Genomic DNA, 27142 nt, shown 5'->3' with positions numbered 1-27142 from the left:
ATAGAGACGATGTCAATAAGACCAGTTTGTGAACTACTGAAAAGGAAATTGTTGTCTGATTTAGCAATGGATTGACTTGGGGTGGAACAGAGTAGGGACAGGATAATGTCAAAGATGCTTCCAGTCCATGATGTTCCAGGTGCAAGGAAAGAGATGCACTTGAGATGGGGAAACCCTGAAGAGGATTAGGTTGGTGAAAAAATGATGTTTGTTTATGTCCCTGTTGGACTGTCTCTGAGATATCTAAGTAGAGGTGTGAAGTAGGCAATTGAAAAATAGTGGTCTGGAGCTCATAGGTAATTTAGTGCTAGAGAAAAAAATTTGGCCATTCTTTCTTTCTGTAGGACACATTGAGGCCTTATGGACAAGATTGCCTAAGGGGAGAGTATAAATTAGAATAGAAATGTTTTCAGAACAAGATAGATGGTATAGTTGAAATATAAAGGAGATTTTTTAAAAAGCCTAGCTAGAGAGCTAGCAATAATTCTAGGAGGTGTTGAGACATAGGAGTTGGGGGCACAAGACGAGTATTTAAAATAGAGGCAGGAACCAGAGCATCTAATACTGCTAAGAAGGCTGAAAGATATTTGTCAGTGGAGGTTATTGGAGGCTTAAGAGAGAGAGAGGTCTTTGGGAGGAATAATGAAGATAGAACCCATTTCTGAGTGTGTAGCGGAAGGGAGGGAGGAATCAAATATTAATAATTTATTATGAGAGCATTAACGTGTTGCAATTAAAGTAGAAACAATGCTGTTGAGAGCATGAGACTGATTAAAATAGACAGATTGCAAAAGCAATAATATAAATTTATTGAGAAATCAGGAGGGTTGAGAAACAAAGCACATGTTGAAGAATTTGCCTTAAAAAGTAGGAAGCACATTGTGTCTGTGGTAATAAGATGGAATGAGAAGAGAATGAACCAGATGTCAAACAGGAGGTGTTTCTGAGAGCACAAAGTTGACCTGGTTTCACCCTGCTGACTTATATTTTCTCTGTGAAGAAGCTGATAGAAACATCTGCTGGAAAAAGGAAGAAGTTAGAAGGACGAGACTTTGGAGGAGGAGAGAGTTTGGGAAGTAGTAGTTCTAGAGTGTGAATAAGGAAGTAGATGAGAAAAGTGCAGAAGGCTTGCCAGGCAGTGTGGTGGGTGCATTGAAGTCGGGAAAGTTGAAGTCGTTGCACAATTCATATGAACCCCATGGGTCTCACTTTCTTCATCTGCAAAAGGAAACATAATACTTACCTTCAAGTGTAGATGTGAAAAACATGTGAACAAAAAATATGAAAAAAGATCTGTAAACCCAAACATAAAAATGCTTGGCAGGATTCACACACACAGCCAGTATCTCTCTTCCGCCCTCTGTGAATACCCTCCCTGACTTTCCCAAGTATGTCTGTGCTGATAGTATCAGGAACGATCGCAGACTTTTAGAGGAAGTCAAGTCCAACTTAATCCTTATTTTATTAACTTGTATGACTACGGATACCATGCGTTTGTTGTTCTTTATATAGAGGTGAGCACAGAATGCCTTGGGACCTTTGCGGTGCTGTGACTGTGCACTTTGAGCACCAAGCTTCACACCATTAGTTCCCACTTGTTGAGCTGACACAGTTTCTTTCTCTCTGCTGATGAGGAAGTGTTTTGAGCCTTCTCACTCAGTAAGATTAAAAACCACATGTACAATGTCACACCAAGTGGGCTCTCTACACACATGGGGAATGAGAAGATAGTCATGTACAAGGGTAAAGATGAGCATAAAAACACAGTGAGTGAACATAGAGAAAGATTTCCATTCATAACAGGAAAATGTGTTTGAGAGAGCGTAGGAGTAAACCCAGAGTGGGATATCTTAGGGCATCTCCTGCTATACACCCAAGCTGTCTAGTGTGATAGACATGAAAGCTCAATGAATCAGTTAGAGAAGTGCTCTGGGAGCAATGCATGATCTTACCAAACTGTATTTAGGGTCATCTGATATGGCCCTGCTGGATAAGGTGTGCTTCTCAGAGTCCGCTTTGGCTTTCCTGACCCCTCCCAACCATCTCCTGTATTGCTCCCGGACCTGCAGAGGCAAAGCACGCCCTGAGTCAGCTCACTGAGAGCGGTGAGAATGGAAAGACTGTGGGTGGGGGTCGGACTGTGGTACCTGCTGGCTGAGGAGGCAGTACACCAGGAAGATGAAGACGCCCTGCAGGCTGTTGATGATGGTGAAGAGATAGGTCATGGCGCGGGCAGCTGGGCCCACCTGCAGGACTCCCAGACACCACGTGCAGCCCAGGATGAAGAGCTGGGCCATTGCTTTAAATGTCAGCATCCTGGGGAGGAGGAGAAGGGAGGCCCGTGGTGCACCCAGAGCAACAGAATCAAGGCCACTGTCATCTCCACCCCATGGATGCATGTGACTAATTTGTGACTAACTTTGAATTTTCCTCTCAGTGGTTCTCTAAAAAAAAAAAAAAGTGCTATCAGGAACTGAGATGGCATTTTGACTTGGACTGAAGTAGTAATAACTCATTATGTGGTTTTCAAAAAGATCATGATGTACCATCAATGTGCCTAATTTCATTCAACTGATACCACTGAGGATGTTTTATGTGCCTGACTCTGCTGGGTCTTGGGTTTAAAAATAACAAACACAATTTCTGTTTTCAGATATCTTACAGTCTCATACAAAGGCTAAAACAAACGGTCACTTATAATATTTGTGACATGTGAGGTACCTCAGCCTGGGTCCCATCCAGTACCTGTCCTGTCTTCTCACTCTCTATGAGCTGCCCCCAGGTATGCTTTGCTCCATATAGAGCCCACTCATTCTGAGCAAGGTTGAGAAAAGCAAAGGACACCCTTAGCCTTTCAGGAGATGTGATATCTGGATAAAGAGCCTGATCTTAGCAGGTGTAGGAGTGGAGAGGAGAAAAGGAAGAGCCTCCATGGAGGTGTGGACATGAAGGTGCACAGGTAGGTGATTTCCTAAGAGATTTATAAAGATGTAGACATTCTTTGGGTATTCTCATAGGGCCATGGAAGTGACCTACATTTAACAGAACAAAGCCAATCTCTCTGTAGCTGAGGTAATTTCATGCTGGATTTATAGAGAAATGAAATGCTTTTGGCTTGCGTTTCACAGCAAACTGCAGGATCTGAGCAGGTTTCCAGAGAGGGTGGCTGCACCTTTCTCCTCTTGCCCCTTCAGAATCCCCTCAGAATTGGAACCACAGGGCCTTGTTCCTGGACTCTGCTTCATGAGGGGCAGTGCGCCCCTCTGATTATCTCACCTCGTGTTCTGGAGGGTGGAGACGTCACTGTTGAGCGAGGAGAGCTTGCTTTTCAGAATCCAGATGGTTACCAGGAAGAAAGCCAAGCTAATCTGCGGAAACACCACGAGGCACGTTGAATACAGTCCACATCTATATAGTGTCCTCCTAGCTCACTGAACACCTAACTCAGCAGGTAAGAAGCTTTCATATTTCATAGTGGTCATATAAAACCACATAAGTAAAACAAGCCAAACAAGTAAATTAGGCATATTCTTGTCCAGTAACTGGGTTGACCAAATCATCCCAATTTTCTAAGTTTTAGCACCAAAAGTCCAATGTCTTAAAAATATCATCTGTCCTGATTTAAAACTGAAACTGTCCCTCTTGGAAGACCCCTCAGTCCTGGAGAAACTGATTGCTCATCTTGCCTGAAGCCCTCCTTATACACCTGCTCTTTGACCGTCAGCTGAGCAGGAATGATGCTCTGATGTCATCCTTTCCTCACAAAGATGATGGTGCAGATGGGGCCAAGGAAGGTCCATACAAATCTCTGTTGTATATGGAGCCAGCATCTAGGACAGAGATGGAAAAGGACTGAAGAACCTATTTACCTTTGTGGCTAAACAATCAATAAATAAACATATCCCTCACTTCCCATAGTTTCTCCATGACTCCTTTATTATTTTATTATTATTATTATCATTATTATTCCTTAAGAACATTTAACTTGAGATCTACCCTCTTAGTAAATTGTAAGTATTCAATACAATATTGTTAGCCCTAGACACTACAAATCTATGTATGGTCTATAGATCTCCCAAACTTGTTTGTCTTTCATAATTGAAACCTTTTTATTCCTTTGATGGTGGTGATGGTTTTGAGGGTGTATTCTTATCCCCAAATTCATTAGGTTGTATACATTAAACATGTACAACTTTTTATACATCAATCACATCTTAATAAAGTGGTTTTTAAATTTTTTAATTCTTTTTTAAAAACTCTGTTAAGTCTTGGGCCCCAGAAGTGCTTGCAGAAATAAATATAAGCTCTTAAAAGAATTGATAAATTAATTTATGGTTAATAAAAACAGAAGAGTAGATACACAGAACAGACTAACAGCTGTCAGGGAGGAGTGGCGTTGGGGAACTGGATGAAAAAAGGTGAAGGAATTAATAAAAAAAAAATATATATATATAGTGCACATAGACACAGACAACAGTATTGCAATAGCCAGAGGGAATGGGGTTGGGGGAAGGTGGAAGTGAGCGTAGGGGAGATAAATGGTGGCAGAAAGAGACTTAACTTTGGGTAGTGAGTGTACAATGCAGTGTACAGATGATGTTTTATTGAACTGTACACTTGAAACCTGCATAGGTTTACTCACCAGTGTTACCCCAATAAATTCAATTTAAAAAATTTATGGTTTATTGGACAAATATTGTGTTTCCTCAGTATCAGGACTTCTGCTTGGCCTGAAGATCCAATTGCAATTAAGATAGACTGGTCTCAGCCCTGGCCACATGGCTCAGTTGGTTGGAGCACCATCCTGTACACCGAAAGGCTGTGGGTTTGATTCCCCAGTCAGGGAGCATACCTAGGTTGTGGGTTCGATCGATCCCCGGTTGAGACATACAGGGTGAGGGACGGATCTATATTGCTCTCTCATGTCAATGTTTCCCTCTCAAATCAATAAACATATCCTCAGGTGAGGATTATAAAAGGTAGGCTGGTCTCAGTCCTCAGGAAGGCCCCAGCTGGGTGGAAAGGTCACCAATTAAACAGCAGAAACAATCAAGGTGATAAGTTTTGTGATCAAGTGTGAGGAGCTGTGAGAACACATAGCTGGATCAATAGCCTAGCCTGGAGTATAGGCGGTTCAGGTAGCTGGGAAGGGTCCCCCCAAAAAACTGATTGTGTTTATGCTGAGATATGAAGGATGAGCAGGTGTAAAGAAGGTGGGAAAATTTGAGACATGTAAGATGATGGTAAAAAAAAGATGATAACTATAACCTTACACAGTACTAAGACAGGGCTCACGTACATCACATAATTTATTTCTCATGACAACATACAGATTCAAGTAATGACAGGTCAGGCATCTGATGCTTAAGGAAACAAAGTCAGTAACTCAAGGCCAAGTGAGATGCTTGTGAATGACTCGGGAGGTGTGAGGACCATGGAGTTAAATGGATCTACCAGAGGATTCAAAACAAACACCACTAAGGCTGTGCTGGTATACTGCACCCTGTGGGCCACCTGGAGCCACCACCTGATTTTGCAAATGTGTTTTACTGGGACACAGTTAAACTCATTCCCTTACATATTGTCTATGGCTGCACTTATGTTACCAGAGCAGAAATGAGTAGTTGCAACAGAGATTATGTGGCCACAAAGCTGAAAAGATTTCGTCTTTTGCCCTTTACAGGAAAAGTTGCTGACTTCTCTGCTAAGCTATGTAGGAAGGCCAGCTGGCCAGGGCTCTTCTGAGGGAGGTGAACCCTCATTCATTTTGTCAGCGTGAGAGAATGTTGCGAGTGGCGGGCTGTCTGGGTTTGATCCCAGCTCTCACCAAGCGGCTGAGCTGTGTGGCCATGGCCAGTCAGCTCTGTGCCTCAATTTCCTCATCTGTGAAACTCACATTTCTCTGGTTTCTACCTCAGAAGGTTGTTGGGAGGATGATTTGAGTTCACACATAAAACATATTAAAACAGCAACTGCATTTCAGAAGTTTAAAAACATTAATTTATAAGTATCAATTTTATTTATAAATATTGCTTTGAGTAATAATTACTTCTTCATTGAAATCACCCTCCATTTCTTTTAGAATTAGGGGAAGTGGATTACACAAGCCAATGTCATTCCTTCATTCCAATTTTGCTTTCTAGAAGATTTAAAACAGTCCCCTCAGTGGGACAATGAGTGAAAAGGGTGAAAAGGAGCATAGTCAATAGTATTGTACTAAGTTTGTGCAGTGACAGACGATTACTAGAATTACTGGGGTGATCACACTGTAAGGTATAAAAATGTCAAATCATTATATCGTAACCTGAAACTAATGTAACTAATATAATGTTGTATATCAACTATACTTAAATAAATAAATATAACAAAAACCTCAGTCTCATCAATTAATGCAATGACTATGATATTCATACACACTTGCTAATTATAAGGTACAATTAATATTATACCAATAAATACTCATTAATATAATATGTAATTAATATTTACCATAAATAAATCTAAATGATCAGAAAATACCTCAATCATTTTAACTATATATTACTTTATAATTGTTAATAATCATAAATGTATTAGTGTATTGTTAATAGTATACACAATTAATACTATGTGAATATATAATTATTTACATACTATGTAATTCACATTTAAAACAATTAAATCTCTAGGTAATAAAAGCAGTTAATTTAATGACCAGTCTTCTGCCAAAAAGACATCTTCAGGGTAATTATTGAGTTTTCCTCTGTTTATCATATTCTTGTGAAATGAAAGTGCTACATTGATCTCTGCTGGCTATTCATCTGGAAAAAATGACCTTTCATGTGGAGAAGATAAGACAGGTGGGCACTTTAATTTACCGGGCAGATGTGCCATAAAGGTGAGGCCCGGAAGCTGCAGAAATGGCCACAATCACAGCCGGGACTCCGTAGCCCACAGGGTACATGAACTTTTTCATGAACCTGCTCACACTGGAGTAGTTGACCGCCGTCAGGTTGCGTGCGGTGAGGAAGAGGTTCAGGCCCTCCAGCAGCATCCAGGTGAAGGCGGCCAGGTAGAGGTAGTGCAAGGCACCTGCGGTGATGGCACACAGCACCTGGGGGAGAAGTTAGAGTCACCAGGCAGCATTGTCAGGATGGAGTGTCTTAGGACCTCTCCTATACATCAAAGAGAATTCTGCTTATGAAGGAATTGTCAAGAGAGGATCTGTCATTCTCTTGGATCAGTCAGTGTGGAAGTGGCTACTCGCCCCTCTAACCTTCCCAGGGCCCGAAGACATTTTATTAAGGGGTTACAGCATGGCCCCATGAACTCCACATCCCCTGGACAGGTGAGAGGGTCCTCTGGGACGGCGTCAGTACCTTGTGTTCGGTTCTGTCGATGGCCGTGAGGAAGAGCAGGTGCGCCAGGAAGAGGCAGATGCAGAGCTGCAGGTGGAGGGAGGTGCTGGTGCTCTGGATGGCTTTGCACAGCAGGAAGGTGAGGGCCGCCAGGAGGAGGCACAGCAGGGAGAGGCTCAGCCCCACCTGGGTGATCACAGCCAGGGCGGCATCCTCCTCCTGGGACCAGCAAAGTGGAGACGACAGTCACACTTTCCTGCTCTGGGGTACAATTTTGTTTTTCAAAGTATACAGATTAAAATGGCAAAACAAACAAAAAATACTGACAAGTGTGGGCAAAACAGAGCTACTGGAACTCTTATACACTTCTGGGTAGGAATTTAATAGGTAACCTCTTTTGGAATGGAGTTTGGTAGTTTCTTATAAACATACAATTACTACATAACCCAGAAATTTCATATCTCAGTATTTACTGTTTAAGAATATTTGTAGCATCTTTATGCATAACAGCCCAGACTGGGAACAATGTAAAGGTCCATTAGCTAGAGAACAAATAAACAAATCATGGGGTGGTCATACATTGGCATGCTCTAGAGCATTAAAAAGGAATGAACATGGTTACAGACAATATGACAAGGGAGAATCTCATAGACATTATGTTGAACAAAAGGAGCCAGGCATGAGAGAGAATGATTTTACTCTACTGCCTAATTCTGGAATGGACAGAAGTAAACTATGGTGATAAAGGGGAAGGGATTAGCCAAAGAACATATATGCATAATCCATGGACACAGACAACAGCGTGATGATGGCCAGAGGGAACGCGGGGCCAGGTGCTGGATGGAGCTGGCAAAGAAAAGGGGAAAATAGAGATATCTGTAATAGTGTCAATAATAAAAATAAAGAAAAAATACCTTGTTTTATATTAAAAAACAGAAAAGAAAATCAGATCCTGGTTTCCTGGGTGTGGGCATGAGAGCATTGACTGAGATTGTATGAGAGGCTTTCTGAGGCTATAGAAAGGGTCTGTGTCTCAGTTGTGGTTGCAGTCACAGGGTGTTTACTGTTGTCGAAACTTATGACCTGTATAGTTTATCATCTGATTTTTATTGCAAATATATTGTACTCCAATAAAGTCAATTAAGAAATGAATTCCTGCTCTTTGTGTGAGTTGCTCAGTGGTGTCCACCTCCTGCAGTACACGGTGGCTGCTGTGCTACCTGCCCCCTAAGGAGGGGATGGCGATGGTCCCCGGCACCCCAGCCATCCTTGCACAGCTGCCTTTGGGCCCCTGACTCTTGCTGGCAGGTCTACAGCATGGCAAGGGGCTTTAAGACACAGGCCAGTGTGTTATCCTTGAATAAAGCATGAGCTCTGGGAGCCCAGCCAGGGGCCATGCCCCTTCCCAGATTCACCACCAAACTGATGACTGAAAGCCTAAGGTCACTCCTGTGGGAAAAGTGCTGTTGAGATGGCTGGGGTGACTAGGAAATGGTCCCTGTCACTTCAGCCTATGACAAGAAGAGCCATGGTCCTTTTCTCAGGCTACTATGTTGCCCCAACGAGGGACCTGGCCTGCAACCCAGGCATGTGCCCCAACCAGGCATCAAACCTCCAACTTTACTCTGAGGGACAATGCTCAACCAACTGAGCAACAAAGGTTCCCTACATTCCTTTTAGCCTGGAGATAAGGTGCTACTCAAGACTTGGATCACAGGATCCCCAGAGAGCCAACTAGAAGAAAAGTGGACTGGACCCTGGGTGGTCCCTCACCCCCTCCCCCAACCATGGTGAAGTTGGTAGGAATAAAACCTTGGACTCATCACATGTGAGTAAAGAAAGCACTGCAGAGCAATGGACCACTGAACCACAAGAACACCTGAAAGTCATCTTTTAAAAACAACGACTGCTTCTGGCCAAGATGGAGGCATAGGTAGATATGCTTTGCTTTCTTGCACAACCAAAACAACACAACAAATTTAAATACCAAAACAACCAGATTGGCCAGAAAATTGAACTGTATGGAAGTCCAACAACCAAGGAATTAAAGAAGGAACATTTATCCAGACTGGTAGGAGGGATGGAGATAGGCAGCCAGAGTGGAGAGGATAGGAGGCAAGATGGCAAGGCGGTGGCTGGCGGATGAGGCGTCCAATGGCAGACAGGGCAGTCCCACAATTTCGTGCAGGTAAGCCAGAAGGAACAACTGGGGAGAGAGACAGACCATGCAACCAAGGGTTCCAGAGGAGGAAACTAAAGCCTCAAAAATCCCTGAATGTAAAAACCTGTGGGGGTTATGGTGGCAGGAGAAACCTCACAGGAGAGTCTGCTGGAGAGACCCACAGGATCCTAGAACATATACAAAACCACCCACCTGAGAATCAGCACCAGAAAGGCCTAATTTGCTCGTGGATTGCAGGGGAAATGACTGAAAGTGGGGCAAGAGCCGAACGGGTGGCATTGTTCCCTCTCTGATCCCTCCTCCACATAGAGCACCACAACCCAGCAAAGTGGGTTGCTCCACCTTGGCGAATACCTAACGCTCCTCCCCTTACAACATAACAGGCACGCTGAGACAAAGAACTATGGCCCAAATGAAAGAACAGATCAAAACTCCTGAGAAAGAACTAAGCAACTAGGAGATTGCCAACCTATCAGATGCAGAGTTCAGAACACTGGTAGTCAGGATGCTCACTGAAATGACTGAGTATGGATGCAAAATAGAGGGAGAAGTGAAGGCTACGCAAAGTGAAACAAAGAAAAACATACAAGGAACCAACAGTGAAGGGAAGGAAACCGGGGCTCAGATCAACAATTTGGGCCAGAAGGAAGAAATAAAGTTTCAACTGGAACAGAATGAAGAAACAAGAATTCAAAAAAAATGAGGAGAGGCTTAGGACTCTCTGGGACAATTTTAAATGTTTCAACATACAAATCATAAGGGTGCCAGAGGGAGAAGAGAAAGAACAAGAAATTAAAAACTTATTTGAAAAAATAATGAACAAGAACTTCCCTAATCTGACAAAGGAAGTAGATTTGCAAGTCCAGGAAGCTCAAAGAGTCCCAAAGAAATTGGACCAAGGAGAAACACACCAAGACACATCATAATTAAATTACTCAAGAATAAGGACAGAATCTTAAAAGCAGCAAGAGAAAAGGAGACAGTCCCCTACAAAGGGGTTCCCATAAGACTATCAGCTGATTTCTCAAAAGAAACCTTACAGGCAAGAAGAGGCTTGAAAGAAGTATTCAAAGTCTTGAAAGGCAAGGATCTACATGCAAGATTACTCTATCCAGCAAAGCTATCACTTAGAATGGAAGGGCAGATAAAGTGCTTCCCAGATAAGGTAGTTAAAGGAGTTCATCATCACCAAGACCTTACTATATGAAATGTTAAAGGGACTTATTTAAGAAAAAGAAGAAGATCAAAACTATGAACAGTAAAAGGGCAACAAACTCACAACTCTCAACAACTGAACTTAAAAAAACGAAAACCAAAACAAGCTAAGCAAACAACTAGAACAGGAACAGGAATGGAGATCACATGGAGGGTTATCAGCAGGGAGAGGATGGGGGGAGAAGGGGAGAAAAGGTACAGGGAATAAGAAGCATAATTGGTAGATACAAAATAGACAAGAGGTTAGGATAGTATAGGAAATGGAGAAGTCAAAGAACTTAATATGTACGACCTATGGACATGAACTAAGGGGGAGGAGATGCTGGTGGGGGAGGGGGCAGGGCAGAGGGAGACAAAGGGGAGGAAAAAATGGGACAACTGTAATAGCATAATCAATAAAATATACTTTAAAAAAAGGAAACGGTGAGTTATTTTCTTTCATTACTTTTTGTTTAACCCCATGTTATGAAGAACTGCACTAAAAACTATTTTGTTCCTTTACCAGATGCGGAGATAAATTGCAACAGCTCCACTAATGTATCTTATGCCTTCGGTCACCTCAAATTGCCCGCAGGATGGCTTCTAACATGTGGAAGGACTGTTTACTCCTGTGTCCCAGCACACAGCTCTGGGGGACCGCGCTCCCTGGGAAGACTGACGGTGTTTGTGCCTCAGAAACCCCATCTCATGCGGGCTTGACGGGAACTCTCCCTGGCACCTGATGGCAACAGGGATTTGCACCTTTTTAGCCCCGCTGAACATGTATCTTTGACTATGTTTGTAATGCCAGCCATGGTAACCTCTTTGAATGTAGAAATAAATAGATTAGCCTGTGCTATGGCAAAAGCCTTGAATGCCACCTCTCAAGCCATCAGGCAGAACTAGGACAACTTAGAGAGATGGTATTAGAAAATCGCGCAGCTGTAGACTGCCTCCTTTAAAGACATAATCACGGATGCGAAGAATTTAAAGCACTCCGCTGTTTCAACCTGACAATAATTCACAGCTCATAGAGTATAAATTAAAGGAAGTAAATGAAGTGGTACCTGATATAAACAAAGAGAAGAAGTCTTTGGTATTGATCGGTCTAAGCTCACCTCCCGGCTGCCTAGCATGACTGGTCTGAGAGAGGCAGTTGTTGTTTTCACTCTTCCCCTCTCTTTCAGCATCACAGCTTGTTGTTGCACACGCTGTGCCCCTTACGTGGGTCTGCGGTTAACTGTGCCCCTGAACCCCCTGCCAGACGGTCGGGTGCTCAGACACAGGCTCAACAGCAAAGTGAGCACTTCCCCACGAAACTGATGCAGCAGAGAGAGTTCAGATTAACAGCGGGAGGATGGTGGTGGGACCCACGCGCTGGGAAATTTCGTTTTTATGTGCTAGTTATTAGCAATCAATGTGTGTGAAAAGCTACTGTTGCAGGAACTGAAGGTACGACTCCCCCCCACACTCAGGAGGCCACCGCAGCCCCGCCTGTGTGCCCCGCAGCACTGCGAGCAGCCAAGGTGGCATCTGAGCCACGGTGCCCCAGGGAGAGACGCCCATCGCCCAGGGCACAGATCAGGCATCGCCGCGCAACCGACGGAAGGATGCTCGGAATATTGCCGGACCGCAGCTTTTATCTGATTAACCTTCTCCCTGAATTCCAAACCTCTTACCTACACTTTTCTTCTCGTTATAAATAGGGTCAGTTTGAAATGAATGTAAGACAGTCTGTTAGGTACATAACCTGCCATCTTCTCAGATCACTGGCTATCTGAATAAAGCACCCATAAAGATTTTTTAAAAATTAATTCCTTTAGGGTCTGAGGTCTAAAAGGGAGCTAAAGCTCCTGTGAACTGCTTATTCTACTCAGTGGTACCTGTATAATAATTGTATTTTGATCCTGCAATTTATGCATCAGTAAGCTTATAACATTTACATGCTGCTTTCCTGGAAGTGGCGCTCAATTTTAGCACCATTTCCTACCCACCCAACTACCTGAGGTTACCTTCATGAATATTTGTATGAGGTCAGCTAAAAAAGAATAATATTCCTGGCTGTGAACAATAAGACAGACCACGAAGCACATATATTTATCTGTATCCCCCTCCTGCTTCTCTCCCATCTCTCCCCATTCCAAATCCTAGTATTTTTCAGGTTTTAAAGGACACCCTTGGCTGAAAGAAAAAGTCAATTATTTTCTTATTGAAGATGGTGAACCATAGCTTGCACATGCACATGCGTGCATACACACATGCACACACTCCTCTTCTTGGGAATAATCCAAGCGCCACAAGTATAATGAAAAACAACAGCACCATTTCAGTTTTCCATGAAGCTAGAGAATAATTGGAAGAGGTGCTAAAATCAGGGAACATTGAATAGAGGTACATGGAGGAGGAAATCTGAATAATCTGCTTCATGACTATAATAGTGGGGATGATGCGGGTAGGAGTTCCTTTACACTCATTAGTTTAAAGATTTAGCGGAGTTGAAGCTGAGTGTGTAATTGTACAAATAGGCCATATTTGCAGAAAAACATTTGACTCCGGCTATGGAGGTAAATGCATATTTTGGACACAAAAGCCTCACTGCTGACCTTTCCATTTGCTTGGATAAATCTTAAAACCCCATATAAAATCTCTGTGATATTCTGTAATACAACCCTGACCTTTTTTTTTACAGAAATACCTTGGAAATAACCCCCCCCCCCCAGGAAAAATCATCTGCTTTCAAGATAAGTAATCAAAAGAATAAACACAATATCTGTACAAAATATTACAAGGAAAAAAGAAAAAAATTCAAGGAAGGAAGGCTCACAAAATAACTGTTAACACGGAGCTAATGAAAATTGTGACTTTACTGACCATAAATCACAATAGGTAAGGAAACACTGCCTTTATAAGCAAAAAAAAAAAAAAACAAAAAAAACAAAAAAAACAAAAGCAAAGATGCAAGACCTCATTAAGGGAGGGCTTGTGAAATTGTGCATTAGAAAAGTTCATTAAATAAATGAAAGGAAAAAACCCACCAAGTAATTAAGTCACAGTTTATGGAGGCATTAAGAATGAACCCTGATGGAAACTCACTTTAAGGGACATAGAGAGTGAGAATGGAAAAAATAGTAAAATTAACATTGAAAACAGGTTAAAAAAAAGAATAAGAGGAAAAAGAAATACGGAAGCTAGACAATGGAGAGCCACAAAATGCATAACTGGAATAGTCAATGAAGAAAACCAAATGGATGATGAGAGCAAATACTGTAAATGAGATTTAAAGACATAGTTTTCAAAAATAAAAGAAAGTTGAATTTATACACTTAAAAGAAACACCTTGCATGGGTGGGAGGGGGAATATCCAAGAGTGATAGTATGGTTTCCAAACTTAAAAATTTAATGGTATTTACTGGGCAGCTACAGAAATGTGTTGAAATGGGGCAATATCTATATAAATTACAACAAATTCCCCCAGTGATATTACTGTAACACCACATAAGCAAAATATTAAAGAAAATAGGTATCATTAGAGATTTGTTAAAGTGTACAACATCCATAGAATGGAAAGCTATATAGATGTAAAAATGAATGAGAAAGTTCTTTATGTACTGGTTTAGAATCTCTCAAATATTTTAAGTGAGAAGAATGCAACCCTGACTGGGTGGCCCAGTTGGTTGGAACATCGTCCTGTACACCAAGAGGTTGCAGGTTCGATCCCCACTCAGGGTGCATCTGTGAGGCAACTGGTCAACGTTTCTCTCTCACATTGGTGTTTTTCTCTCTGGATAAAAAAAAAAAATGCATGAGAGTGAACATAGTATGCAAGGGTGTGAGTGAACACAAAACTACATTACAGGCATGTGCTTATTTATACATAAAATATCCCTAAGAGGGCTCAGAAGAAACTGAGATTTCTGAGATTCCTTCAAGAAGGACCCTGATCACTGAGGAACATGGGTGGGGAAAGGACTTCAATGTTATCCCTTCTGTTACTTTTGAGTTTTAAATATTTTTATCTCTTCAAAAATGTAAATTAGAAAACTTGCACAATGTATTCTATTCTAGAGCAAAGTGGCAGCAAGGAACACATTGTTTCGGGGAGTGGTGGGTTTTTCTGAATGCCCATGAAGCCCATCCATATAGCTAAAAAGAGTTTTCATCCTTATCTCCATGTGGATCTTCATTTCGTGATGTCACGTGGGTGAATCTCAATTCCTGGTGATCCCCTAGAAGAAGTAACTGTGTCGTGTGGCCAGAGAGAACAGTTTGGTCCTTGATGCAGCTGCTCTCACTGGCTGCCCTCTGCCTGGATCTCTTTCAGGTCTCTGCCATTCCAGGCATCTCTATCCCGTGGCTCCTCTTAGGTCTCTCACCTGCACATCGTACGGGGCCATGAGGACGGCAAAGCTGCTGAGGTGGGTGCATTGGCAGGTGGTGCTGGTGTTTCTGGTGCCCATCATCCTGCAGCCTTTGGTGGCCCAGTGACCACATCCGTCCTGACCACGATCCCAGAAGACACAGAGCACCTCCTCCCTTGGTCCGGGGGTCATCGGCTGTAGGAACAGGGCACAGGTGTGAGCCGGTTAATGGTTCACGTGCTCAGAGGTGCTGACTCAAAGCTGACCCTGGACAGGCTGACTTTCCTGGGGAGACGATGCACCTATTTGGGGAGGCCCCTTGAATGCCTCACCTGAGCTGAACGGCAAGACTGTGTCCAGGACTCAGGCTCCTTCCGCACCTGCAGCCCAGTCCCACCAGCACTTACATGGTGGGAGAAGATGAAAGTGACTGGGGAGCCGAGGTTCTGGGTGTCTTTGTTGCTCAGAAAGGCGGAGTTGACATCCGAGAACAGGACAGTGGAGACCCCCTGCAGCAAGCCTTTGTGTGTCTCATGCAAAACTGCCAGGTTCTCAGGCTCCAGGAACAAGGGGGCCTCAGCCAGCAGCTTGCCCATCCCTGGAGTAGAGATGAGGCCCACCACAGAAGGGCCTGCAGAACGAGGCCAAGGTTGACATCTTAGCGTGCCCACCAGGGCAACTTCCTCTCATACGAGCTCTACCTGGTGGGCCTCCCCACCCTATATTTTATTTTTTAACTTTTATTAGTTCTCTGGGTCCCATGCTGGCTGTCTTGTCCCGTGGCAAGGACTAAGTGGCCTTCCCCTCCCCACCTCAGTCATTACCCGAGTCACTGGATTTCTGCACCACACCCCAGTCCAACTGCATCTTCGCCTGGCTCTGTCCAAGGTGACGTCTCCCAGCCCTTGCTCCTCCTGCACCTTCAGGAACAGCTCTGTAGTGGTGGTGATGGCATGAAGGATGGGAGAAGTCAGGTTATTTCTTGCAATTGGGATTCGCTTTTTCAGCATGCTGGTAAATGGCATGAAATGTAAGTAACAAAGGAAGGGTAGTGTGGCTGGTTTAAGACTGTCATTTTAGCATTTTTAAAAGGTTAAAACCAAACTATCTCCCAAAATTGCACTTATTTAGGAAAACACTCTGCTAAGACTGTGTAATCTATCTCAAGAAAAGGAAAAGGCTCCTGAACAAGACAAGGTTTCTGTTGCAATGACAATTCTGATTCTAATTCAAAGATTTTAAAAATTTAAATATATACAACAATGTTTTTAAATCTGGTGTGGGTATTTGCAATTCACAGTCTGACAAGGGTCTAGTACCCAGGATATACAGGAGCCGGTAAAAGTAGATTAGTAATAATAATACAATAATTAATAAATAATAATACAAGAATAAACTCTGTTTCATGTACTCACAACTGTAAGTTGCCCATCCCTGTATAGAGTTTTTACCACTCAATAATAAGACAAATAACCCAGTTTAAAATTAGGTAAAAGATTGAATAAACATTTCTCCAAAGAAGATATAGAAAGTTCCAATAAACATATGAAAAGAAATTTAACATCATTAGGTATTAGGTAACTAAAATTAAAACTGCAATGAGATACCACTTCATACCTAGTAGAATAGCTACAATCAAAAACTCAAAAAATAGCAAATGTCGGCAACAATGTGATGAAATTGGAACCCTAATACACTACTGGTGGAATATAAATGGTGCGGCCACTTTGGAAAACAGTTTAGCAATTCTTAAAATGTTAAATATAGAGTTAATATATGCTCCAGCAATTCCTTTCCTACTTATGTAACCAAAAGAATTGAAAACATACATCCACACAAATACTTGTTCATGAATGTTAATTCATAAGTGACAAAAAGCAAAAACAACCCAAATGCTCATCAAATGATGACTAGATAAATGCATATAACCACATAATGGCATACTATTCATCAATAAAAAGAAATGAAGTATTGGTATGTGCTACAACATGTGAGAACTTCAAAAACATCATGCTGAGGGAAAGAAGCCAATTACATGAGCCCACGTATTATACAATCCCATTTATACAAAATGGCCAGAGTAGGTATATCTGTAGAGATAGGAAGCCAATCAGTGGTTGCCACGGAATAGGGGTTCCAGGAATGGGAGTATCAGCTAATAGGTATGGCATTTCCTCTTAAGGTGATAAAAGTGTCCCATAATTATTGCGTGGCACAACTTCGTGATTATGCTAAAAACCATTGAATTCTACACTATAAAGGGCGTGTTCCCGGTATGTAATTTATATCCTAAAAACACTGTCAAAAAAACACGCTTGATCAAGATAAGTCTGCTTGGTAACTGCCATCTGCATATGGTGAAGTTAAAAAAAAAAAAAAGCCTGGGAATGCTTTCTTTGAGTTACAAATAGAACTGTTAATAAAATGATTGCAATGACCAGATTATTTGAGGATGAAGGAGTCAGAGGGAAATATTTGTAACCAGTGTTTAATCCTCTCTCACCAACTTCCTGGGCAGTATAGGTGTTGAGAGAGCTGAGAAAATTACACAAAAATGACATGTTTCAACAGCAGAAACATTGACGTAATGTTATGTAAGGTCATACTTAAAACAGATAAAATATTATGTAATTTTCAACATTTCAAGAGTAATTGCATTTTCTTCACTTGCATGCAGTGTTTATTTTTGAATACATTATTTTTATGAATATAATTGCAGGTATTTTGTTATAATTATATAAGTAATATAACTATATACTTATCATTGATGTTTGCATATATTTATTTTTGCTTCTCATTTTTTTTTTAATTTAAGCTTTGTGCTTGAAACAAATGAAGGACTTAGTTTCATAGGGCTTTATTTCATTATATGAGTAATGTTTTATTTTAAATAAAACCCTGAGATGTGAGTGTGGTCACTTGGCTCCAACGGGGCAGTCTCGAGGGAGAGGGAGGAATCAGATGGCAGACAGGTGGAGCAGGAGCCTGGGGCAGGCCAGGTGCTCACCTGTGCCTGCAGGAGCCCGCAGAGTCAATGGCTCATTGGGTAGGTCCTTGCTCAGCACTTTCAGAACATCCTCCAGGCCATTGAGCAGGTTAGTGGCTACGCAGTGCTGCTCTGACTGGGGCAGGGTCTCCAGGTCACCGGGGGTCTCCAGCAGCTCACCCACCTCTTGCAAGAGGTTCTGGGGGGATGCGGACACAAGCCAATGGGCAACAGACCGGAGGGGCTGCATGAAGACCCTGATTATTTAACCCCAAAGAACAGACCCCAGGAACTGTCTGTTTGGAGAGTAACAATAGCTCAGGTGGCCTTTGCTGCCTAGATCTCAGCCCTGCAGAGGTCAACCTGGGTCAGGAATTCCAAGTATGACATAAACCCAAAGTCCAAAACCAGCAATAGGGTAAGAACCATAAGTTAGTGCACGTTAAAAGTACTGCTAGATACCCGAGTGCCCCAGCCTTCTCCCCACCACAGGTGAGAGGCCAGCTGCTACCAAAGCCACCCAGGTCTCTATGGGATTTCCATATTTGCCTCTTTCTTGGTTCTGAATTTACCTGGATGGTGTTCCCAGCCAAGGCTGGCTTGAAGTCTTGAGATAACTGCTGGACTTTGTCAAAGAAGCGGGAGAGGCTCTGGGAAGACAGACCATGGGGGTTGGTCAGAGATCCTGAAGAGGGAGCTTGGGGAGAGGATAGAGACAAAAGACGGCAAGGATCTCACTGCTTCCTGGTCTTCTGCTGAGCCTCCACTCACCTGACTCTTGATTCCAGAAGGTGGTGTCCATGAGGAGAGGGGGACTTCTGCAAGGAAAAGAGGCAGGGGCATGTGCGCATGTGCATCTTGTGGGTGTGCACATGCATGCATGCCTGTGTGTACTTGCTTTTTATAAATGTGCACGTGTGCACACACACCAATGTTGTTTGGATACATGTACGTGTGTGCACACACAGGTGTCCGTGTATGTGTGTGTGTGTGTGTGTGTGTACCACATACCTTCACAGACAGTGGTTGTTAGACCATTCAGAGGGCTGGACACAGCCACCCATTCGTGGTGACAGTAACATCTGTAGCTGCCTCTCACATTGACACAGCGGGTGGAGTTGTGGCATTGGTGTTGTCCCGAGCTGCACTCATCCACATCTGGAGACATAAAAAAGGAGATCAGTCCCCTAGCCCAGCTGGGCTAAGGCCTCCCTTCTACCCGCCAGCCCCAGCCTTCCTACCCTTCACCATCTTCCTCAAGCCCGGGCATCAGGGAGTCCATCACAGCTGAAATGGGCACCATCTTGTGGTGGCACTCTCTGCTCTCCCACTGCCTCAGCGCAGGCACTGGCAAACTACAGCCCCAGGCCAAACCCACCTGCTGCCTGTTTCTGTACAATCCACGAGCTAAGAATGGTTTTTATATTTTTAAAACCATTTGACATTCATGGCCAAAAATGCCAAAGAGCGAGCCATCTTTTATGGCACATGAAAATTTTATAAAATTCAACTTATATTAGTATCCATAGATAAAGTTTTATTGGAATGCAGCCATGCCTATTTATTTATATTTTGTCTGTGGCTGTTTTCAAACTATAATGGCAGAGTTAAGTAGCTGTGACAGGGACCTTCTGGTCCCCAAAGCCTAAGATATTTACTACCTGGCCTTTCACAGAAGACGTTTTCTGGTCTCTATATTCAAGCAAGGTGGGCAAGGAAGGCACTATGTGAGTGTGAATGTGAGTGTATGTGTGTGCATGCAGGGGGTGTGTGTGTGTGTGTGTGTGTGTGTGTTATATCTTTGATCAGAGTTGTTTGATGAATGGTGAGTATGGTAGACAAAATGATGTCCAAGTGTCCAAGTTCTAATTTTTGGAATGTATGAATATGTTACCTTTCATTCAAAAGAATTTTCAAACTTTGTGATTAAGGATATTGAAATGGGAGATTATTCTAGAGGACTTGGGTGCGCCTGGTATAATCACAAAGGTCCAATTTTTGAGAGGGAGGGAGGAGGTCAGAGAGATGAAGAGATGATAGATATGCTGTTCGCTTAAAAGAGAGAGAAAGAAGCCTAGAACCATGAAATGCAGGTAACCTCTAGAAGAGACAGGAAACAGATTTTCCCCTAGGGCTTCTAGAAGAAGCTATTTAAAACTTCTGACCTCCCAAGCTCTAAGAGAATATATTTATTTTGTTTTCAACTATTACGTTTATGGTAATTTGTTATATGAGCAATAGGAAACCAATATAGTGGTCCATTCAGGAATCTGAGAATGGCTTCCAGCCAAGTGGTGCTGGCATCAGCTCTTAGCGTTGCCTCAGGAGTCCAATGGGTGACCTGAGCTGCAATTAGTCAGCTCCACTGGCTGGTGCTTTTCTTCAACCTCCTGCAGCTCCGGCCGCAGCTCTATGCCCCAGGGCAGCCTCAGGGTTGCCCACGGCCTATGGGGTGGGTGGTAGGTCTGTCCTTAATGCCACAACTAGAGGGAATTTATTTGGCCTCAGAACATCTTGGACATTTCCGCCATCTCCCCAGGCAGGGGACGTTCCTTCTTCTCAGGGAAGTTTGAGGGTGAGAAATGAGGAAGCCATGTGACTGTGGTCACAGTGTTGAGTAAGTGTGGATGTCTTCAAATTTATTTGGCTTCAAACACATCTTCCTCTCTTTGCTAATTAGGAGAGCAATTGGATCCTCTTTGGCTAACTTAGAGACCAGGGGAGTGGAGCTTGGTTAATATTTAACTATGGCTTTTTCTATCTCTAACCCAGACAATGAAGTACGAGGAGGCCCTGAAGGTCAGAGGTTTCTCTCCTCCCGGGACGGTGAATAGCTTATTAATAGATAATGCTCCCAACAAGATTGACGTTTATATACAGATGACGTCTCACAGAAGTGTACACTTGAAACCTGTATAATCTTACTAACAAGTGTCACCCCAATAAATTTACATAAATCTTTGAAAAAGTGGAATCATTTTAAAGCAAATATATTGCTGTCACATTTCTTACCGTTGAAAGAGTGAATATTCTACTTTTCTCTTCGTAAATACTACACACTCCTGTCTCTAAACTATTTCCAATATTTTAAAACATTATTCAAACTATATAAATAATAAAAATGGGTAGTATGAAAATGATTAATACATTGAAAAGTCATTAATTAATCTAAGTCTGTTAAGCTTTACTTAAAAGTGTATTGTATGGTACAATGAAATATTATTCAACAGTAAACAAATGAAATCTTGCCATTTGCAACAACATGGATGGATCTAGAATGTATTATGCTAAATGAGATAAGTCAGACAAAGACAAATACTGTATCATCTCACTTATATGTGGAATCTAAAAACAAAAGCCCAACAAAACAAAACAGCAGCATACTCATAGATACTAAGAACAATTTGATGGTTTCAGAAGGTAGGATTGTAGGAGGAATAAGAGGTATAAAGTTCCAGTTATAAATAAGTCATGGGAATACAGTGCACAGCACAAGGAATACAATCAATAATATCATAACTTTGTATGGTGATCACATTATAAGGTATATAAAGGTAGAATAACTATGCTATACACCTGAAACTAATAAAATATATATGTTAACTGTACTTTAATAAAAAGTGTTGAGCTCTGACTGGTGTGGGTCAGTGAACTGAGTGCCAGTCTGCAAAACAAAGGGTCACCAGTTCGATTCCCAGTTAGGGCACATGCCTAGGTTGCTGGCCAAGTCCCCAGTAGGGGGCGTGCAAGATGCAACGACATATTGATGTTTCTCTTCCTCTCTTTCTCTCTCCTTCCCTTCTCTAAGAATAAATAAATCAATAAAAAGTGTTGAACTCTATTCTATAGGGTAAACAACTTAATATCCAGTTTTTAAAAAACTTATTCTCTTCAAGAGTGGGTATTATCATTCCTGACTTATACATGAAGAAAGCAAAACCAGAGATCTCAAAATACTTGGCAAAAACCAAGACCAAGTGTGAGGGCCAACATGTGACCACAGCTCTGATTACTGTAACAACAGAGCCCGTTCAAGTGAGTCATTCATGCACATTTCTTAAATGCCTTCCGTGTTCCAGGCACTGGGATACTGGGGTGAGAGAGCATTGTCTACCCATGAAGTGGGTGGTTTATGCACAGGGACTGCTCCTTCTCACACTCTTTGATTTATGTTTCCCTTGTCTGCAGGTCGCTCCGACCACTGGAGGAAAGGCTCCAGGAGACGGGGCTTATCCTTCTATTTGCAGGACCTGGGGAAGAGCTCAGAGCTGTGGTAGGAAGTCAAACCACACCTACGATGAAACTATTGTCTTAATACTACTAAAAGGGATTTGAAGAGTTTTAAGATAAACATATATTTATAAAGTATAATAATGCTGGAGATGAAAAAAAGGGAGATCAGGGAGAAGAAAAGCTACTGGCATACTATCGGAACAATTCTGCGGCATTTTTAAACATTTAAAACAGAACTTGGAAATCATTCAATTTAGTTTATCAAGAGCTTTCTCATTTAGTTCTAGTCATAGTCATCCATAAAGACAGGAAGTGACCCAAATGTCCTTCAGTGAGTGAATGGTTAAACAACGTGTGGTATGGCCATGGAATGGAATATTACTTAGCAATAAGAAGAAATGAACTATTGGAACTATTGGATGAACCTCAAAACCATTACACTGGCTGGGAGAAGCCTGACTCACATACACTGTCCTATTCTGTTTTTATATAATATTCTCAAAAGACAATCTTAGAGGCAAAATAACAGATTAAAGGTTTTCAGGGGGTAGAGGTCGGAGTGACTAGAAAGGGAGAAGATGAGGAAGTGTTTTGGGATAATGGAACTAATTCTTCTGGACGCTAATGGTGGTGGTAACCGAAGTCTGAACATGTGTAAAAATTCACAGGACTGTCCACCAAAAGAAGAAAAGAAGTCACAGAAAGGTTCTGAAATTTCTGATTGTATGGTCCTACCATAATATGTTAATGAATGTCATGTCATTTGTTTCCAGTCTTTAACTATCGCATATTATGTCACAATAAAGAACCTTCTAAATGTACCCTAACATGGAGTTGTGAGCCTGAGCAAGAACAGAAAGTGGGAGGAATGGGCCCCTTAGAGACCCAAGTGTGCCCTCTCCTGGGCTCTCAGGCTTAGTAATAACAGTTCCAAGACAGTCTCAAAGTTTGCTGGGTGAACTGGAGTGTGGGAGCATCATGGGGAGACAGGTGAAGGGAACACGTGACCCAGGAAACTACTCACCTTGACAAGTATTTCTCTCATTTTTGAATTTGGTGCCTCCTGAAATGAACTCGTAACCAGAAATGCACTCACAATAGTAACTTCCCTCCACATTATGACACTCTGCAAAGCTTCCACAAGACTTGTATGACGGTGGGCCACACTCGTTGATATCTGGAACACAAGTAGGAACTGCTAGGATGGACCAAATTTCTGGTCAGAATTGGTAGCAACCAGCTTTAAATGGTTTTACTCCTTGTGTTTTCTTTAAAAACAAAACAATGTGTTCACAGAAGAAAACTGGAAAAGCAGAAAATGCAAAGAACACAAATATGCAATCACTGAAACAATTTTAAAAAGGGAGGATATGTACCTGTTGCTCAGCTTCAACAATTATGAAAACTGTGTTACTTTTTCATCTATGCCCACCTCCCAGGGAATCAGACCACAGTTTAGGTTTATGCAAATTCTTCCAGGATTATAAAATATCTTGTGACAACTTTTCCATATGAAAATAAGAAATAATTTTCATGCCTATAGAATATTCCGTAGTAAGAATATTTCTTATTTCATCTAATTCATGAGCAACTCGGCATGCTATAATTTGAGATGGGGTCCATGTTCTTCCACTTTCTAGCTGTGTGGCTTTGGACAAGTTACTTCACCTCTCGTGGCCCAAGTTTTCTCACTTAGAATATGGCACCAGCATTAACTTTTTAAGGGGTTTCTCTGAGCCTCTTACGGGACATTGTTTGAGAACTTCCTCATCTTCAAATGAACCCTATCTGAATTCCAGTGTATGACTAGCTGGATGAGCCTGAGCAAGCTACCTCCCAAAGTCTCTATTTCCTTACCTATGAGTGGGGGATAATAATAGTATGAACTCATTTAGATAGCACATGGTTTAAGTTCACTTTTAATTTCACAAATTATGTTTTACAGACAGAAAATGGCCATATTGACAAGAGGTTACAGTGGTTATTTTTGGATGGAAGAAGTGAGATTTTGGCTTAAAAGGACTTTTCTGCAAACAAGTGCTAGAGCTGGTAGAATGTCGCAAAGCTGTGACTGCTGAGTGGTCCCTGCAAGAGCTTCCTCCTTTGCCAAGCTGCCCCTGCCCTTAACCAATGTACAGCAACAACGTCAACAAGAAAATGCACCAACTTCTTATCAAGTGAAAGGCAGCATCCTGTTTTTATATGTTATTAATTTATCTTCTTTTATTGAAATGAAAATTCACATAACAAAATCAACCATTTTATTTTATTTTAATTTATTTATTTAAAATCAACCATTTTAAACTGAGCAATTCAGTTGTATTTAGTACACTCACAGTGTTGTGCAACCACCAATGCTATTTAGTTCCAAAACATTTTAATCTTTCCAAAAGAAATCACCATTAAGTAGTCCTTCCTCATTCCCCTCTTCCCCCGGCATCTGGTACCTATCATTTGCTTTCTGTCTTCATGGATTCCATTTATATGGATCAATTAATTTAAAGCAGACAAGAACTAGATGAGTTGATATTATTATTGTCCCTGATTTACAGGTAAGGAAGTTGAGATGCTGCAAAGTAAGGCAATTTGATTGAACTCACACAGCGGCTCATACAGCTGGAATTCAGATAGTCCAGCTCCAAAGCCTGACCTCTGAACACTGTACCCCTGACCATGAGAACTGAGTACCCTGTTTCTTGACTCCTCTCCCTTATCCTTGGCAAAGAATTTTAATGCTGTTTCAAGGGCTGAGGACTCTAGATGTCTCCAAATTTCTGATGTCCCCCTCTATTTTATATCAGCCTCTTACCAGTACAGATCTCCGAGGGGTTGCTAAAGATGGTTTGTCTGAACAGAGGAGTGAATCCAGGATCACAGCGGCAGGATGTGGCATTGAGACAATGGGCATTGGAGTGGGCACCGAGCACAGGAAGCTGTGGGAAACGGACATCTAGGTTTGAGCTCCCTTGGAAGATGCCAGCTGCCAGCTGGGGAAAAGGAGATGAAGGAAGGAGAAGGAAGAGATGCCTGTCTTCATACAAAGAAGAGCCCTTGGTAATAGACAGGAAGTTTGGAAAAGGAGAAGAGTCACTTTCTCAAAGCCTAAGAAGACCATTCCCAAGAATAAGTCCTTGTTTGTGAGAAGTTCTTTTCTGGGGTTCCGGGTGGTGGGTGTGGTTCATTCGAACATACTCACTTCTAGACTTCTGGGCAAGAGCTCCCCACGATATTAATAGGACACAGAGCCCTAGAACAGAGAAAGGGGGAAGGTGGATATGGCTCAGAAATGAGATCCAGAGCACCCACAGAAAGAGCTTTGACCATCTGGTGAAGTGGACCCCCAACCCCTTATGGCTCCACAGCTTCTAGCAGCATCCCAGTGTTTCCCTCTGCACGAACTCCTGGACTTTCCCACAGGACCCTGGGACAAAGATTCTCCCCTTCCAGAAGCCTCCCAAGGCATCGGTAGCAAGCAACTGGCTTCTTTAGTATAGGGATCAAAATCTACATAAATAGAAAAGAATAGGCACTCCTATCGGATCATCTATTCCCACCCATTTTACAACAAACATCTAATGAAGAAACTCCTTGGATCTTGCTGTCTTATTCAGGTACTAATCTTAGTTCTTTACAGTTCAGGATCTTTTCAAAAAATGTTTACTGTTAGTAGAAAATTCCAAACATACTAAAAAGTAGAAAAACGGACAATTGAACCCCTGTGTATCAATCTCCATGCTGTAACAACCATAAACTTACGCCAACTTTTGTTTTGTCTACACCTCTACACCCTCCCTGCCCCTCACTGGATTATTTGGAGGCAAATTACAGGCAACATATTACTTCTCAGGATATATTTTAAGGACAGAAATATTTATAGGTAATAATAACAAAAAATTATAGATAAGAAATTGAGAAGTCCCAAAATAAGCCCCCAATTTTCCCTTGGCTACAAGTCCAAACCACTTTCTTCTCCAAGAGGCTAATAGAACAAAACAAAGTACCCTTCTTGTTATTACCCTTCTGAGGGACTGTGCAACAGCAAGCTAGTAATCACACAGACGACACAGACGTTTCGGCAAGAAGATAAAGAACAATCAAATGATTTTCATTAAAGGTCTTCCCAATTATATCTACTTGTATATGATGCACAATATCTGCTCTTCATTGTGCAGCAAGATGAAGCCTGAGCAGTGGGGGAATTTTATCTTGAGCTGTAAACCAATACTCCTCCTCGTTTAAGCAAATAACATGCGGCTTAGAAGAACTGACTTGGGAAAGAGCGAGCCAGAATGCTTCTTCCTTTCTCCACCACCTATTTAGCCTTATCAGAACTTTCTGTTCTGCTTTTTATTCTTTGCTTAGTATTACTACTCTTTGGACTGCCAGCCTCCTTTCTGATTTTTCTTAAGTCCTGATGATTAAAGACTGATGTCAAGTGTATTTATAGGGTCTTTCTAAAATAATATAAAAAATACGCTGGCCCCTGGCCATAATACCATTCAGTACTGTTTGAGCAAGAGTGAGACTACTGCCTTGCTCAAAGTCACTGAGCGCCTTCTACATCCTGGCTCTAGAGTCATGTGAGTTACTCTTTTTCATCCTTGCATTCCTCTATTGCTTTTACTCCAGTGATTCCAATCAAACAAGCATTTGTTGTGATAAGGTGAGAGAATTTCCAGTTACTACTTTTATCATATCAGACACATCCTTTGAGATTTGTTTCACATGGGAATAGTTATTCTCACCAGGGTGTCAGGAGAATTCAATGAGATAAAACAGGTAAAGCTCCTGATACAATATATGGTCTACTAAAATATCTAAAAAACAATATCCTTCCTATCTTCCTTTGTGA

At 42.0% G+C, this 27142-nt stretch overlaps 1 protein-coding gene across 1 annotated transcript; it reads right to left on the bottom strand.

The window, feature by feature from the left end:
- Positions 1 to 1916: 1916 nt before the first annotated feature.
- LOC129061499 (adhesion G protein-coupled receptor E2-like) lies at positions 1917 to 26455 on the bottom strand. The gene is given in 19 exon segments (XM_054562160.1): positions 1917 to 2063; positions 2148 to 2316; positions 3277 to 3368; positions 3764 to 3830; positions 6858 to 7093; positions 7359 to 7556; positions 15087 to 15266; positions 15479 to 15702; positions 15896 to 15958; positions 15961 to 16005; positions 18079 to 18256; positions 18630 to 18707; positions 18829 to 18875; positions 19069 to 19215; positions 23315 to 23467; positions 25100 to 25202; positions 25204 to 25223; positions 25487 to 25537; positions 26425 to 26455. Coding segments are annotated over 19 exon segments (2229 nt in total).
- Between the last annotated feature and the right edge of the window lie 687 nt (positions 26456 to 27142).

This window comes from Pteronotus mesoamericanus, unplaced genomic scaffold, assembly GCF_021234165.1.
Source record: "Pteronotus mesoamericanus isolate MK-2021 breed Mesoamerican mustached bat unplaced genomic scaffold, CSHL_Meso_final scaffold_636, whole genome shotgun sequence".
In the NCBI taxonomy this organism is placed as follows: domain Eukaryota; kingdom Metazoa; phylum Chordata; class Mammalia; order Chiroptera; family Mormoopidae; genus Pteronotus; species Pteronotus mesoamericanus.
This window is presented reverse-complemented; position numbering and strand designations above follow the sequence as displayed.